The sequence below is a fragment of the Tympanuchus pallidicinctus genome, unplaced genomic scaffold, assembly GCF_026119805.1.
Source record: "Tympanuchus pallidicinctus isolate F22 unplaced genomic scaffold, pur_lepc_1.0 scaffold10, whole genome shotgun sequence".
NCBI classification, from domain to species: domain Eukaryota; kingdom Metazoa; phylum Chordata; class Aves; order Galliformes; family Phasianidae; genus Tympanuchus; species Tympanuchus pallidicinctus.
In genome coordinates, this window is record NW_026294619.1 from 8,088,577 (window position 1) to 8,106,852 (window position 18,276).

Below are 18,276 nucleotides of genomic sequence, written 5' to 3' on the forward strand. Positions count from 1 at the left end.
TTACACATAATTTAGGCCTCAAGAGGTAGAGAACAATTAATGAGGAGGTGATAAGACTTCCACAGCTTATTTTTTGGTATTCTTCCTATCAGGAGCATATTTATATTATGCAATATAAATGTAATACTGGGTATAACATGAGATACAGCTGTGAACTTCATTCTTTACATACACCAGAATTATTAACATTAGGATGAAATTAAATTTGCACTGCCTGAGCATAGCATAACAACAAATGAAAGCTTTTTTTTCTTTTAATAAAGAGATCCCTTTATAGAGAGAGGAATTGATAGTTGAATTAAATGTCACTATTGATTACAATCATCTACTATATATTCCCCAAATTTTTGTTTCTTACATATCTGCTACATTTAAGATTCCCCTTTGATGTATTGTTAGATTACATTAGGAAAACATATGATTAGGTCTACCTTCATAATAGACATATGAGAAAAAACAATGAACTCAATCTTTATGACCAAGTATATGACAAATTATTTGTTCACCAGTTTTTTTGATCTATCAAGATATTTGCTTATACGTCCTCCTATATATTTCACTTTACACAGAGTAAAAAATTGGGTAACAAGCACGTTACAGTCAAGACCTTTCATTAAAAACAGGATAATTCTGGCATGGGAAATCTAAGGAATCTATGATACTAAACCATGTCCCTTAGTACACATCTAAATGTTTCTTGAACACCTGCAGGGATGGTGACTCAACCACTCCTCTAAGCAGCCTGTTTGAATATACCTGATCGCTCTTTCACAGAGAAGAAATTTTTCTTAATGTCTAATCTGACCCCCCCCCGGCGTAGCTTGGGACCATTCCCTCTAGCTCTATCACTATTTGAATAACGCATTCTTCAGCTCTACTCTGACTGCACTCAAAACCAAAACATTCAAAAAAGTACTATTCACATACACTACAAACATGTTGCTTCTGACAGCAACCCAGTCACTCTGTTTGGGAAGTGTTATTTCTCACACATGGTCATTTATTGATTTTTTTTTTTTTTATAATTACATATTAAGATAATGCTTTTTTTTTAGATACAACTTAATGATGTTCTGTTGGGTTTTGATGACACTTCAGGTGTTATTTAACCTATTCCTATTCTAACTGTTGTGTTTAGGGCTATCTATCAAATCAAGCAAACTGTATCCCTGAGCTGATCTCAAAGAGAACAGGCCATTATATTGTTTAGCATTTTTCAATCTAAGAGAATAAAAGAAATGTACCAACGCATTATCAGCATCACAAATGTTTTATGCAAAAGACAGTAAGCCTACTTTTAGAATTAAAAAGCCTCATTCCTCCAATATCAATAATTTTATAGACATTCAGTGTATTGAATACATAAAATTACAGAATCTGTGAGGACAATTCAAAAAAAATGGGCAGCCACTGACCAAAAGTGGCCCTTGTACATGCAGCCTGATTTTTTTTTTTATCAAGACTTGAGGATTGGTTCCTCACAACTCGGTGCTTTTTGAAAGCTTTCACCTCTACACACAGTGAGTGTAAATGCTGCACGCCATAATTTGGCAGTATTACCATACAAAATTTCTCACAGGCACAAGTCATTATACAAAGCACAATGAGTATATCAGACTGCATATATTGCCTGACAACCAGGTAAATTCTGCATAGATGTCAACATCACCTTACTTGCAAGAAAACATCCAAAAGAGCATTTTCTATTAACACATGGTCTATTTGATTTTATCATAGAGCGCAACATAAAAGTGAAGCACATATAACCCCGTCTTTCATTAACTCAATATGAATAGAGGATCTAAATCAATTTTAATAATTTAGAAACCATTATTTTTCTTATTTAGGATCTTCTGTGGTTTTAAAGCCCATCTTCCCCAGGAATATGAATAAATAGTTGCCTCTATGTTATTTTGATAATAATACTATTATAAAATAACCTCCCAAGCACTGAAAATGATCAAAAATACCTGAAAATTGAAATACAGCCTTACAATTGGAGTCACACAACCTATTTGCTTTTATACTGAGAATAAGCTGTCATAACACTGCCCTACAGTCTGTAACCTCCATGTGTTCTCACCTGCAACAAGAGTTTCTTTGTCTTAAGGGCCTGTTTGTATAACATTCCTTGTTTAATTTAGACTAAAACTAAGAGTAGCAAAGAGCGTACGTTTTACTTTATTTGCATTAAACTCAGTTACTCATATGGTTCAGGTATGCCAAAGGATTTATTAAATTTCTTTTGGTTTACATCTGGTTTTACATCACATGAAATGGAGAAAGAAGGTAAAAATTCTCAGCATAATATAAAAGCTTTCAAAAAACAACGCATTTCCTTTTCTTCTAATCCAATCACTTATGCACTTTTTTTTTTCCCCCTCTCAGAAGCCTCTTCATTTTAATACACCAAGTTCCACTGCTAATTGTCCTGTTATAGGTTACACATAGAAAGAGTTGTCTTTTTTCCCCAAGGACAACACTGTTGATTCTTCTCCATAAACTGTACTGACAGAATCATCTAAAAAAATAGATACCTACAGACAGTAGAGGAAAGGACTCTAATTTTTAAGTTCAACTTCAGCAAGATTAAAATAAATGTATTGATTGCGTTCTTACCTAACTAGTGTTGATATAGTATAGAAATTTAGAGATCATGTTAGGCAACAGACCTGTAGTACTTAAAGACAGTCTTCAGATCACAATTTACTGAAGACTAACAAAACAAAATGAGTAGAAAATGGACAAATCAGATGATCCTCAAAAGTGCAAATAGCTTTCACCAAAACATTACAATTTAAATTTCAAACCTTGGTGAAGGCTACCATTCAACAACTATCAAGTTACTTAGCTGAGGTTGACCAATGGTCAACTGGCTCTTTAAAAAAGCCACTACAATTATTTAAAAAGTACAAGAGACAGATTCAAAAAATAATAAAACCATCAACAAAACAATCTTAACCTGTCCAAGAAAGTTATCTTAAACTACAAGTGCACTCTTCCTTATTCTTTTCTCAGTCTCCTCTGCCTGGAGATGCAATCAAGTTACAAAGCTAGCCAAATTATAAGCCTTGTAAATTCTTATCAAATCTGTGCTTCATAGTAAGCAGTAGAAAGGTCTTTACTGAGAGTACTCTGTACTTTGATATGTCAGTTCAGGAACTTTGTTCAAGAACCTTAACTGCGCTCAAGTGTCAATATGAACTGAAGGAAAAAAAAAATGGAGTATCTTGTAAACACACTAATTCACAGCTTCATATAGCAAGGGAACGCATGAACAGTGGAAAAGAAGAATCTGAACTATTACATGACCTGGAGGTACAAATAACTAACAAAACACTGAAAACAGTCTAGAAGCAGGCAGTCTCTTTCAAGATACCAAGCAGCCAAACAAGCAAGTGAATTTAGACCTCCTGTAGGGAAGAGGAATGCTGTAGTCATCTTGAGGGTCTTTCTTGATTATCTTCCTACTTGCTTAATTATCCTCCTACTTTACCCTCAAACCAACTTCATTGCTTCTATAACCTTTTCAGCTTTAGCTGTGCTGCCTGCAACTTAGTATTCATATTTTTGTCCAATTCCACCTCTGTAATGCAATTTAAAGCCAAGCAGCCAACTAACTCAGGTTGAATCAAGTAGTATTTAGAAAATTTATAAAATACATACACACATCAGTTTCACATTTTCTCTCGTCCCAGAAGTGCTGAAGTAGACAATGAACAAGTAGACAAAGAACAATCTGAAGAGGAACCCTTCCAAGGACACAGTCCATAGGTAACCACAGGGAAGCTCAAGGTTTTGTTAGTTTCAAAGACTCACATTTCAACATCTTGAATGAATCCATCTCCCAGTTGCCACTTTATTTCTCCTCTATTCTTACCACTGTAACTTATGTGCCTGCTTTCAACACCTGGCAAAAATTTATCTTTAAGAACTGCCAACCTATAGCATCTACCTTTGCTGTGTTTCAGAAACGTGTCCAGAAGACAAATGGAAGTGTAGACTTCACAGAAATAATTCCTTTCCAAAGAACAACAAAAGGAAAAAAAGATCAGAAGACCCTCAAAAGAAATAGAAAAGCCTTAAGTAGATTCAACTTGATTCAATAATCTTAATTCAATGTTGATAATTTTTAAAAAATAAAATCAATGACAAGTCTTTAAACTACTTCACACTTGGAAAAACTTCTATGTAGACTGGCAAAGCGTGACTGATAAATCTAACAGAACTTATTTAATATTAACTTTTACCTCATTAAGCAAAAGGATATAATTTTAAGCTAGACACCAAATCCAGAAAGTGGGTAAAACTCATGTATGTGAAAGATAACTTGTAAGCCATACATACTCTGCTTTCTAGGATTTGTCTTAAACACAAAGGAGGGCACCAACCATTCAAATGCCTCTCACATACGCTGGCACAGAATGTAGAAAGGCAGCAGTGCTACAACCTAGGTTCTTGGCTTTAGTCATTTATAGGTATTCTGGCTATCACTCTACCCTATTTCATCACAGCATCTCTGAGAAATAAAATTAATGAAGTTGCTCATAATAAACTTGTGTGTTAACAGAGTTAAGACAAAACTCACATGTATATTGGCTCTCTCTGGTTCCTAAGAGTACCATCATTATAAACAGTTAAAAGATTATTCAACAGCACTGGTAGATTAACAAGCACACCATTTAAATATACAGAGAAAGAACATTTCCAAATGGAGCCAGTTGCTCCCCAAACCCTCCACCCCCCAGCAATGATCTTTTTATCCACCTATCACACAGATACTAACAGAAAAGAAAACAGGAAAGCAAGATTGAAAACCAGAAAAACTGGCCAGGTGTCAACATATCAAAGGCTTTTTTTCTTTTTTTAAATACAATCTGACTGCCTTTTTAAAAAACATCTTGAGAAATATTGAAGTTTTCACTTGTATGCTTTTTTTTTTTTAAATAAAGTTAACAATTAAACTACTTAAGTTAATGCAAACATTTTGAAGTGAAGAAGCTAAATAGACAGCTTCTTTTACTAACTTATCAAGAGTTTAAATGATCAAGTGTGTCAAAGCACAGATGAGGAAGCAGGGTCACAGGGTTTGAGCAAATAAGGATACCTTCATTCAACTTAATACTGGGACATGCATACAGACAAAACATTGCCAGGAGATGAAGAAGTGACACTTCAGTCACAGAGATGTATATTTAACTTACAAGGGCAAAAGGCATAAACTGCTGGAACAATGCTTCTGTTATGTTTTGTTTAAACATTCTAGCCTTAGTTTCTACTGCACATCAGAATCTGCCTTATGGAGGAAGCACATCTAGCTGTTTTAGCACAAAAAAACATTTCTATTACATTTCCTTCCTCAAGCTTCAAACTCTGTATCAGTCTGGCAACATAACTATCAGCTTCCCTAACACAAATTTAAAGAGCAATGTCAATCATTGCACTTCATTACTATGTTTTGTTTTAAAATCCTTCCTATCCAATCACCTTATAAAAATGAACCCAATAAATGACAGTAAATGCTAACTGCACCTTCGAGAACTGTCTGCTTTACATAAGACGTCCTTGAATCACCACTGTCACTCTTATGCAGAAAGGGAAGTGGGACACTGAAAAGAAGGCAATTCAGCAATTCTAGCAACTAGATAGAGTTCCTGGAATATTGTTTTAGATGACTGCTCAGTACTTATGGCAGGCTGTTTTTGAAAAAGTCATGCTGAAACTGGCTTTAATTTATTGCTAACTGGAAGAAAATCCACAAATAAATCTGCATTTCGTGCACCACAGGGAAGTTGAAATAAAACCTGTTTACATAAAGCAGTCATTTATGTCAAATTTCCCTTGTCATAAAAGTTCTTATTTCCTTTGCAACACAATGACATTTGTCTGCACAACAAATACAGGTTATTAAGGGAAGACACCATATGCTCAGTGCTAAACGATTCTTCCAGAACTTCTAGTAAGGTTGCATCTAAATGAATGCTTTTATTGTACTTAGGAATACAAACAGAACACGTCAAGATCTACACTCATCACTCAAGTAGTCTGAACTGCATTTTTGTCCCTGTTAGGTAAATTGCATTAAGCATCTTCATAATTGAAGGGTCTTTAAATACTTCCCAAAAATAAAAATCTTTGCATGGTAAGCAAGCTTCAGGTCAGTTATCAAGCACCGTAGGACTGCCACTATATTGAATAGCTACAATCATTACTGAATATGTGGAAAGAACACACGCATCACTCAAACATAGAACACACGCATCACTCAAACATAACAGCAGTGACATTTACAGTAACGTGGACGTTTCACTGCTTCTACCACCATTTTCACCAGCAGTAAAACTATACCACAAACCTATCTGTATGCTCAGGTGCAGACAGAACAGCAGGGATACAATTTGTCCATTCACTGTCTATAGGTCTAAATATATATCACAAATGACAGATGCCAATTGTCACATCACAGCTGTTATCCATTCTCAAAACAAAACTGCAGATTTTTCCACAGAAATCCTTGAAATATCATTTTGAAAATTATATGTACTAACATCAAATATTAATAGCCTTCTTACCCACCACTGCAACAGTACACAAAGTAGACACTCATCCTGGTTATTAAAATGGAAACATTGCAAATCAGGAATCCATTAGATTTCTGAACAGACTTCTCAGCTCTGACTAACATCAGCTTCACCTTATACTAATATTGTGCAGTATCTCAAAAACATGAATAATATTTTGTTCCAATTCATCACTTGTGAAAGCTGTATGTCAACATCCATTATGGCTCCCATAGTTTTAAGGAGTGACCTACAGAGGTCAAGCTCAGACCAGATACCAGTCGCTCTCTGCCACAGAGATAACTACATACTGTAAGGCCTTGTGAACAAGTAATTACAATGAAATTAATGTTTTATGAAGGAAATGTTCTTGGTTTTAAAGGTCGCAAAGTGACAGATAAGAGTACGCAGCAGAACAAATGCAGCAAATTGTTGTTTGACATGTAGGGTCAATGAATCCAAACAATAAATAGTTCTGTTCTTTAAATAATTAAAAATGTCAAGACACAATATCTGCAGACAAACAGTGTTAAATATGCAGACAAAAAATCTACTTCATATTTAAATGTTTCTCTTACCTGTCCTGTGACTGCTCCTCATACATTCTTTCCTTGCCTTCTTTGAAGAGTCTGATAGCCCGTTTTGATTTTTTCATGAGACTATCAATGTAGATTTTAAAATACTCATTTTCACTGAGTTGTGCAAGTTTTTGGTTGTCATCGTATTTGCTCAGTATAAGTCGCAAATGTTGATAGGTGTCTGGTAAAATGTCAAGAATGTAGGGTGGGCTGTTTTTGAGTTGAAGCTTTGGGTTTTGGCACAGTCTTACCTACAAGCAGAAATAAATAAATTTTAAAAGACAAATATGTTGGGGGCAAAAAAAGACCTGACATCTTAAGAAATGCACAAGCACGTTCCTCTACCTTTCAGAAATGAAGAATTAAGTCCTACCTCATTTATATTCCATGAAATCTCAACATAGCCCCGATGTCAAAGGAAATCAAGTTTGACATAATGCTGTCACATTTATGACAAACATAGTTTGCTTACATAGCTTTTAAAGGAAGAAAAACTTTGCCTGCCCACTATATGCCACTGTAGGAAGTATACTAGCAAAACAGTATTGCATATCATGCCAAGAGTAATTCCATAGTAATAGAAAAATAACCTGTTCTCAGACCTGGAATCATTACCTTCCTAAATGGTACAAAAAATAACTGAATTATGTATTCAAAGAAAAAAAAAAATAAATCAATTCAGCTGAATTCAATACCTTTACTTGAATTCAGTCTTCAATGGAAATGTTTCTGGAAGAAACATTTTTGTTTTTGTTTCCAGAACACATCCATAGAGTAATTATGTCTTTGCTACCCAATATTATCTGGTAGTTTGTTCTGTAGAAAGTGAAGAAGCAAAACTAAAAGGCTTTGAACACTATTGTATTGATACAGTTGATTTACCCAAGTTCAGCTAAAACACTGCAGAGGGACATGTCCTACACAAGTGTACATGTGTGTATACATATCTATAAGAAAAATAAGCCCATGGCATATAAAAATGTTATGGGTATCATTTGGGGATTGTCATAGTGTATATTAGTGACTTTGACAATTCTTTTGAGATAACTAACAGGGTTACTGAGATAATTAACAAGGTTGTAAAAACATATAGATCCCTTTGTGAACTCAAATCTATATTGCTAGCTCCTCACCCCATTTCTCGACCTACATCATTAAGAACTTTCATGGATTACACACAGTCAAGTAAAAACATAATTATTTCTTTCTCAGAATGAAACATATACCAAAACATATCACACAGTGAGATTTAGGTAACCGTGATTAGAGAAGTGGAGATGGAAGAATGAACAGAAGCACTGACAAGTGAAAAAAAAGTACGTCTAGCACAGTGCAAACTCATTAGTACTACAGAAACACAAATATCATTCAAAGAAAGTACTTAAAACATAACATTCACAACAGTTCCCTCACACTACTGATCCACTGTTATTTCAGTGATTTATACTGCTTTTCCAGATACTAGACCAAGTAATGGCTCAAAAATCCATTTGATGCACTGTAAAAGAGATTGTCCTTCCCACAGAGAAATTTAGTCTCGGTGGGAAACAAAAAGACAGCAGATGGATACAGGCAAACACAAGGACACGAACACAGCACAGTTCAACATGGTAGTGAGTGTGCTAAGTATTTCTAGGTACAAACAATAAGGAAGGTCTTCAAGGCAAGCTATAGAATAATTTAAGTGGATCATAAAGGAATTCCTCCTAAGATAAAGAGAAAGCTGGAAGGAAATAAAAAGAAGCAAAGATGTTTGGTAATCTCATTAGTGAGTGATGAATTCTAGAGCTGCAAACCACAAATGCAAGAGACTTGGAAAAGATGTTTCTATTTAGTGTGATAAAAAAAATAATGTTATCAGAACAAAACATCACAGTCAAAACCATGGGTTAGCAGATGCCCACAGTGACATTCTCAAAGAACACAGGTCGGATGTCGTGGTATTCTTTAAAGGTCAGACAAGGAAACCTGAACATACTGATGGACAACATAGAAACCCCTGGATAAGTTTTAAAAGAATAAACAGATACAGAAGATCACGCTTTCTGAAGGATTCAGAAACAGCTTTAAAAATAACAGTTCAAGTAAGTGAGTTGCCTGAGTGATGAAGAAAGGAACTAACGAGAGACCTAAAATGGAGATTACAAATTTTATTTTTGTTATGCTAAAATTAAGCTGACAGACAGAATTCTTTAAGAAGATTTCAGAAATATGAGCAAAGAATTTCACACGTGCAGACAGACTGGGAAGTCATATATGTAGAACACATTAATTTCTTTTTGTAGTAGAGTTAAGAAAGAACTGCAATCCTAAGGATAAGAGTAAAATTTTCCCAGAGAAACCCTTATGAAAACTGCAGACCTTTTCCATGTGAACTTCTGTTTTCTGCAACTTATGATTTAATAAAAACACGAATCAATAAAGATAGACATTCTCTCAAAGCAAACTATAGATGCCACCAATCAATATCACTGATTAGATGTCACAGCCTTCTGGAGCAAGGAGCACAGTAACAAAAAATAACAGCTCAAAGGAGGAAAATATTTACTCAGGAAAATAATCAGCAGTGAGAAGAGACTACAAGCAGGGAAGGCTGCAATCATTTAAATTGCTTATTTATCCTCACTTTTCTTAAATCTCATGATCAAAGAATTAACTCTCTTTCTGAAGTCTGTATTTTCAATCAGATGTGTCAACAAGCAGAATGTGAATGGCTTTGTATATACTAAACTACAATTAAAATAATTGCTTATCCTGGATTAAAAAAAAAATTGCTTCTGCTGAATGTTGCATTTTAAACAGCGAGTCCATTCAAACATAAAAAGAACATCCAGTTTAAGTGAAGAATTGTTTTCTCTTTCAGATATTCTAGAAAGTATTTTTCAGTCTGGTGATATTAGTCACATACACACATCAGAACAAGATCCTGTGGTCATGGTTTACCCAACTATGTCTTCTCTTCAACTTATAAAAATAAACACAGAACATTAGCAGAACTCTTATCTCCAAAACAACTCTTTAAGAAAAAAAATCATACAAAAAAATTGTATTGGACAGCTTAACTAGCTTTATACATTCCCAGTGGACAGAAAAAAAGAAAGCTAATTTTTAGTTTGAGTTAGGGGTCCAGTGAAGTAGCACAAGGCTTTCTTTACTTTTATAGAGTGCACAAGGTTTCAGCCCAAAGGAAGTCAGTTTGTAAAGAAATGGCTGGTAAACCATATGGTTTCCAGAGTCAGGATGTTCTGACACGTACTACAGCAGTTCACAATTAAAAGCAAGCAATAAGAAATGACAGCTGCTGACGCAAAAGATTTACCAATCCACAGAAGTGGTGTACATACCTTTCTTCAAAAGAAAACAGAACTCAAAGCAAAACAAAATAACAAAAATAAAAGTCTCCATACTACGTTTTACAGAATGGTCCTCATCAACACTTCAGCAGCGGACATGAATCATATCACTACATGATTTGTGTATTGTGACTGAAAGCAAGCATGTATATATTTAGCAAGCAGACTCAAAAAAAAAAAGGAATCAGGTAGTGAGTTACTAAGAAATGTTTCTCCCACTGAAGTAAACTAAGAAAGGCTAAGCTCCTTCCAACTATCTCACTGTAAATTCAAGTATTTACTCTAGACCTACAGGAACAATAGAGAGAGCAATTCTATCTGTGAATAACTAGAAGACTGCCCTAATCTAACAGAAACAGACTTTGAAATGGTTAACTCAAAAACCTCCAGACAAGCATACTCTAGTCCCCATAGGGGGAAAAAAAAAAAAAAAAAAAGAAAAACACTACAATAACATTTGTCTCCCAAAGACATGCACAAAAAAGCTGGTCTTCAAATTGAACATACTTCAATGCAGATTTAAAGCTTTATTCTGTAACATCTTCAGATATGAGAATAATAGATAGCCCTTCTCTTTGAGACAATGGACTTCTTTCAGAAAGCTGTAACAAGCTGTAACTTCTATTTACTTTTCACTGCAAAGTTGAAAGCCCTGCAATAGTATGACAAAATAACTTTTACTCAAGCAAAGTATAGCGGCCCCAGCATAATCTGTTTTAACACCTAATGCTAGTCAAGGACAAAGAAAGGAAAGCAACACAGCTAAAACAGCTAACATGCAGACCTGCTAAATGATGCTTTCAGCTGTGTTGAATGGACTAAACAATCAGAGCATCAGTGCTCTTACACTTCCAAAACTACACCTTAAAAACCTCTACTGATCTAGTACTTTCTGCCACACTACAAAAAAAGTCAAAGTATTAAAAAGCATTTCTAAATAACACAGCATAAGTGAAGCTTTGAAGATACCAAAACAATTCTTCAGAAAAAAAACACAACACACAATGCTATCAAATACAAAGACATAACAAAAGAAGGTGAATCAAGAAAATAAATGAAGTGAAAGGATGACACTCCTTCAACATATACTTCATTCCTGCCAGAAATTACATTAAACGCAGTGAATTTTATTTTCCACTGTGGGGTTTGTTCAGTGCTTCAGAGGGATGTGATACCATCCAGACAGACCTAGACAGTTTTGAGCAGTGGGTCCAAGAGAACTTCATGAGGTTCAACGAAGGCAAGTGCAAGGTCTTGCACCTGAGTAAAGGCAATATCCTTTATATACTAGGGGACAAGCTGGAAGATGAAAGGATCAACCTGGGGTTACTCGTGGATGGCAAGCTGGACATGAGCCAGCAGTGTGCCTTCACAGCCCAGAAAGCAAACTGTATCCTGGGCTGCATCAAAAGAAGTGTGGCCAACAGCACAAGGGAGGTGATCCTGCCCCTCTGTTTGGCACTGGCAGGGCCTCACTTGGTGTATTGCATCCATATGCGGAGTCCTCAGTACAGGAGAGACATGAACTTATTGGAGCGTGTCCAGAGGAGGGTCACAAAAATGATAAAACATCTCTTCTATGAGGACAGGCTAAGAGAGCTGGGGCTATTGAGCCAGGAGAAGAGAAGGCCCTGAGATGACTTGATGGTGGCCATCCAGTATCTAAAGGGGAATTATGGGAAAGAAGGGGATGGACTCTTTAGCAAAGCCTGTTCTGATTGGACAAGAAAAAATGTTTCAAGCTTAAAGAGAATAGATTTAGGTTAGATACAAGGAAAAGAGTCTTCTACAATTGGGAGGGGGGTGGGGGGCACTGGAACTGGTTGCCCAGAGATGTGGTGGATGCCCCTTCCCTGGAGAATTTCAAAGCCAGGCTGTACAAGGCTCTAAGCAACCTGATCTAGCTGTAGATGTCCCTGTTCATTGCAGGAGAGTTGGACTAGATGGTCTTTAACTATTCTTTTCAAATCTAAGGATTCTATGATTGCCCCAAAAGAAGGCTTCTCATCAAAATATATTTGGAAGTGACCAGTGACCAATCTTTTCAGCTGAGCAAGCAGTAAGCAGTTGTTGAACATCTATGGTGTCACAACCGTACAATATGTTTCCATGCTGGTAGAATACAAAGTAACAATGCTTACATTACATACCCAGAGGAACACTTGACTTTGGAGAGTCATATATACTTTGTTCCAATTAGGAAAGGAGAAGCTTCCATTTCTCTATTTAAATTCTTATCCACAAATAATCTATGCAGACATAGAACTTCATATCAACTTCAATCAGGTAATATGCTAGAAAATGCCGTGGTTATGACTGTTGATTTCCTTTTCTAGATCCCTTTTGGAACAACAACATTTAATGGATTTGCAAGATTGTGCATTAATGCACTCTGTTGCAAATAACACCCAATCAGCACAGGGTTTCAAGCTGTTGAACTGCTCTCCAGCTGCTCATATTCAGTTAACAGTTTGTCTATTGGCAATGTCAGTTCAAAGGAAAAATTACTGCTTACTAAGTTACAGCAGTAATACTTCTTTTACTCACTAGGTCAGTAGTACAAGCTTTGGAGATAACACTCCAATTTGCTCTTGGATAATTAGTAAAATAGCAAATCCTTATTTGCAATGTCAAACAACTAGGCGAGTCAAGAGAGAGCACGAGCACACAAACACTTCCTTTTGTCAACCTTCCCAGTAGAAAGCATCATTTTCTGAGCCAGTGTATTGAAAAAAAATATGATTGAAAGTTCCTGCAATATTCCTGTTTTCTAAAAAAAATCCTGCTCAGAACATGTCACAATTCCACCAGCTTAAAACCCACCATAGTATAACATGCACAATAGCACTGCCAAGTCTAAACAGCCAGAGCAGTAAATTAAATGAACTGCTCCCATGCTTTATATAATAGACATTCTCTCTCAAAGTTCTTCCCATGATAACCATCATCTTCCAGTAGTAATGCATTCCTAGTTTCAAGGTCTTAAATTCATTAGGCAGAGCTTTTACATACACCATAAAACCTATCTTATAAAATGCCAACATTGGTGGTCATGCTTAATATCTTATTGTTGAAGACAAGTAATTCATACAGGTGATACCACCTACTAACAGAGGAAAAAGCAGAGAGCATGCAAGGAAAGGTACAGAACGGAAGGAGGAAAGGAAATGTAAACTGGGAAAAACTGAACTCTGCTTCTAGTTTTTAAGACTACTCTTTTCCATCCTTTGGTCAAATAATAGCTTTGCTTTGCTTTCATCTTCCCTTTCACTCGCTTCTTTAGAATGGGAGAAAACTTTAGCCACCTAACCACAGCAAAACAATAGTTATCACAGCTATTATAGACAAAGAACAAACAAGAATGATGACTGTTATTACAAGAAGCAAAAACAGACCTCAACGCCACAACCTCACCTTGGGTGGCATCCCACTGACTTTGCATAGCCTACTGCCTTCACTGGGCATTACTTTTATCAGTGAACAACCACAGACATCAGTCATGGGACATGCTGCAAAAATAGGATTTGAAGAAACGCTTGAATGAGCAGGTTTCTATTTCTGACTTTAATCCTTGGTTTTGAATTTAGGCAGATGACAAAATGGTCTTCTTGTGCCTACTGTTGCATGGGGCTGTGACTTAAATTTGTTTGCCAACATATTAAATTTACTCAAACACATCCTTTCACTCTAAGCACCAAACACTAAAAATTCAAGCAGAAAGCTACAGCATTCTCACACTATGACATCATCCTGTCTGGTATACTTTAATATAATTTGGAAACAAAATTTGATTAACTGAGAGCAGCATAAAGAGGATACATTAAAGATCCAAATTGAGGACACTTATCCAGTAAAATGAAAAAAAGAAAGCACAGTACAGTGTTCAGTGAATTTTACAGAACAGGCCTTGCTGGCTGCTCCAATGCTCTGTCAACAACTAACTTTAACATAACAGATGAGTGAAAGTAATCTGCAAGTCCAAGCACTGGGCTTAAGATTCTCCGGTATTTGTGGACACACAAACAACCCAAGGACAACTGTACCATACAGACTTGTAAATTAAGCTGTACATTCCCCACATGGCTTCAGCAATGACACATTGGGTTCCTGGTTTACGAGCAGAAAACTTCCCTCTACCAAAGAAAAGTGCCTGCTTCCAAGGGTTTATATTTGCACTTCTCATTACAAGATGCTCACTGTTTACAGCATCCTAATCAGTAACAGGAAAATGCCAAAGACTTTGTGTTAATTCATACAATACCATTTGTATGAAGGCTGTTTCCTAAGTTTATAATCATTGTCAGAAATTGTGGTAGAAATACTGTTGCTATTCTTGTAGCTTAAAAAAAAAAAAAAAATCAAATACTTCCAAATCACTACTCATCAAGGCCCATTATGTTAAATTAACTCTCTCTGCTATGGCAGCTTAACTACTGGGGAACTTCAAGAGGTGTTGAACACCTGCATTTCAGAAGAGCCACAGGGAAAGCAAACAGTTACAAGTAATTCCTGGAGTTAAAAGGTAATAACACTTGATTTAAGGACCTAAGGCTAACAGCTTCAAGAGGAAGCTGTCAAGCATCACTCATACACAAAATAGAGTGCCTCCACCTCCTCAACAGCTATCTGTGCTATAAATCAAACTATTCCTATCATTGGTAAGAAACTCTCCTAGCTAATCTACAGCGATGTTTTATCTTGAATAATGCTAAACAGAATTTCTGGGGCTGGTTCAGGGACATAGGAGAAGATCCAGAAAACTGAAGTCTATCCTCCTGTTTCCTTAAAAATAACTTTTGATAGAATGTATTGCTAGTGTATTACTAGTTTCAGAATGAAAATTCGAAGTACTTTAAAAATCATAGAAATGCTGAGCACACACTGAGAAGTTAGGTGTGCCATACAAATCTATTTACAGAACTGACAAGAGTGACATCTCCCAGTCCCCACACACATTCCTAAAAGCACAAATGTATCTACATTACCATCATGAGTATGTCTCAAAGGACGATGAGCTTAACTAAGTTTCATGCTTCAGAGGTCTTGTTTGCAGACTAACAACGTGATCCAACACAAAACACACAGAATACGTGATTACAAGACCAAGTTAAGCAGTTTCTTGTTAGGACAGCTCAGCTTTTCAAGTTTGAGTCATTTTAAGGGATCTGAAAATAACAATAGCCTGAGGCAAACACACATATTTGTTTTCCCAACACAAACCAAGATTAAATAAAAAAAACACATAGCCGGAGGCCACAGGAAAGAGGAAGAAAAAAAAAAAAAAGAGATGAACCGTGTTTAAATAACCTAAGACTGAAGAAGTCATCCTTACTTTCCATAGCACGCAGAGCACAGCAATTGAAGCTGCAGGAAGATGCTGTTTCCCCACGTGCATCTTTTTAAATACACTCATTCTTCACCCAGCATGCACACATACACACTCACCACTTTGTCCATGAGCTTCCAGGTCTTCTCCACAGTCCTTCGGTCGGCAGCTGCCTGCTTGGGGGGGCCCACAGCATCTTGAATGGCATCGATGAAGCCCAGGATCCGTCCTTTGCGTGGGTTCCGGCCGTTCTGGGAGTTGGCCATCTGGGAACCAGGCTGGCCGTGGGGACAGAGAACAGAGACTCACAAGGTGCTCCAGAACATCTTGTCACGCAGCCAGCGAGGTAACACTTCCTTCTTCACAGGCAGGAAAGGGCAAGAGCAGGGCACGTTTAGGAACAACTTTAACTTCCCGTGACAAACAACCTATGCCCACCTGGGCTGTGTTTATACCGGAGGAGGCCATCGCGGATTTATTGTCAACGGCTCCGCCAAGGGCTGGGAGGGAGGGGACCACAAAAACGGGAGACGAGCCGCGGCCAAAGGGAAGGAGAGGAGAAAATAAATCAGAGCGGAGCGAAGGAGCAGCCAGAGAGGCCGTGGACAGGCAGACAGACAGCCAGACACTTACATACAGAGCGGCAACGAGCGTGGGCTCCTCCGCCTACCCGCGCCCCAGGGCGCAGGGCCGCGGCTGGCGGGGCGTCTCGGCTCTCCCGCTTACCGCCCCGGTGGGCGGCCGGACCGCATCCCGCGCCCGCCGCTACCGCTGCGCTGCGCCGGCCGTCAACGAGCGTCGGCGATCGCCGCCGATATACGCGCGAGCTCTTCCCGGAGCCGAGCCCTGCGGCGCTGCCGCTGCCCCGCGGACAAGCCCGGAGCGCCGCTGCCCCGCCGCCCTGCCCGCCCCGCAGCCCTACCCGCCGCTGAGTGCGCGCGTGTGCGGCGAGCGAGCGTTCGGCAGCAACGCGCTAGAAAAGAGATAGAGAGAGGCACACGCACAGATCTGTATGCAGCACAGCTCACAGCCCCAGGCAGGCTGTGGTCTCCGCGCGATCCGAGAAAGTGAGGCTGGCGAAGCTCCGGCTGCCCCGTTCCCTCCCCCGCCCCGCGGCGTTCTGGCGGCCGCTCCTCTCCTCGCAACATGCCCGCCCCGAGGCCACGGCTCGGCCCCACGCATGCGCGCCGGGAGGGGAGTGGGCTGCGACTTAGCGAAACCCCGCCCTGGTCCCTCGGGAGGGAACTGCCGCCCTCTCCGCAGCCAATCAGAACACAGAGGTGGCTTTGCTTGACGTGGAAGCCAGCAAGTGAACTTGAAGCTGGACAGGGGCGGGGAAGCGGGGGCCGGCGATGATGAGAGTGATAGGAAAACAGGCCAGTGGGAGGGCTGGAAGGAGGGAGGAGGAGCTTCCGGTCCCGCCCCCTCACGCGTGCCCGCCCGAGGGGGTGGCTTGAAGCCCTCGGAGGCTGGATGAGGTGTGGGGGGTTTCGGTTTTTGGGGGCTGTGTTGCATGGTGCGGGGCTCTGGGCAGTGCGTCCTTCTCGTGGAGCTGCCGTGCTTCTGTTTCGTCGAAGCACGCAATGTGTGTTGAGAATCAGTTGCCTTCTGGTGTTTTCTGCCTGTACAGCTCTTGTTCACACTTGTGAGAGTTTTGTTGTGGCCACAAAGAGCAGGAGCTTCTCTTCGTTCTTCACGTCTGTTTTCTCCTCTTATGAGAAAGAGAGCTTTTTTTCTTTTTAAGCCAACAGTGAGGTTTCCTGTGTTAAGGATGGGCCAGAGAGCTGCAGATGCTGACAGCAGTTCCTCAGGGCAACGAGTGGATATATGTTAAAAACTTCCCCGCGTGTTTACTTTCTATGTGGGCTTTCTGTGGGGGTATGGTAAATAAACCCCAACTGATGAATGCCACACTTTTGTTTCAGGGACCAGTTTTTCTCAAATGTTTATGTTACCGGTGAACACTGGAGAGGAGAAAGTGAAGCGTAGGCACATGGGGTGCAAGGCGTTTGACTTCAGAGCCCTTTGAAGACGTTCCAGGGTGTACTTACATTTTGTGAGTGTTAATCTTACAATTAATTATCATACAAAGAAGCCAAAGCACTTTAAAGCTTTGTGGTTATTTTACGAAGATAATTATTTTAGAGACTGCTTTTGATTTTCCGAATGTCAGTAAGTGTGGGATTTCTGTAGTTGTTTCTAAACGTTCTTGATTTTTCCCCCCCCTAATTTTTAGCTTTTAGTAAAACAGCAGTTGAAGAAAAACAGTAGAAACACTACTGTGGAGCATTTCAGTGTTCCTTTTATTTATAATGTCATTTACAGGTATTTTTAATGTAGGTATCTTCCTGTTGATATGAAACGTGTCAAGTTACTACTGTGGGCATAGGTACAACAACTAAAATCTCATCATTAATGTCTCCCTCAAAGATCATTGTTCCTTTTTAGCTTTAAAATAC

At 38.6% G+C, this 18,276-nt stretch overlaps 1 protein-coding gene across 4 annotated transcripts in view; it reads right to left on the reverse strand.

Moving 5' to 3' along the window:
• The window catches only part of CBLB (Cbl proto-oncogene B), a 142,122-nt gene extending 125,138 nt beyond the window's left edge, over positions 1–16,984 (reverse strand). For 3 of the 4 annotated variants that reach the window (XR_008210930.1, XM_052702660.1, XM_052702642.1), the window contains exons 1-3: positions 16,822–16,984; positions 15,937–16,095; positions 7,139–7,389 (exon numbers count right to left, since the gene is read on the reverse strand). Coding sequence is in view for 3 of the 4 variants with exons in the window: in XM_052702660.1 (XP_052558620.1) it covers positions 7,139–7,389; positions 15,937–16,095; positions 16,822–16,965 (554 nt within the window). In the remaining variant the exon portion in view is untranslated. Of the gene's footprint in view, positions 1–7,138; positions 7,390–15,936; positions 16,096–16,255; positions 16,318–16,821 lie in introns of all 4 variants that reach the window. The other variant, XM_052702651.1, reaches the window with a different exon arrangement.
• Between the last annotated feature and the right edge of the window lie 1,292 nt (positions 16,985–18,276).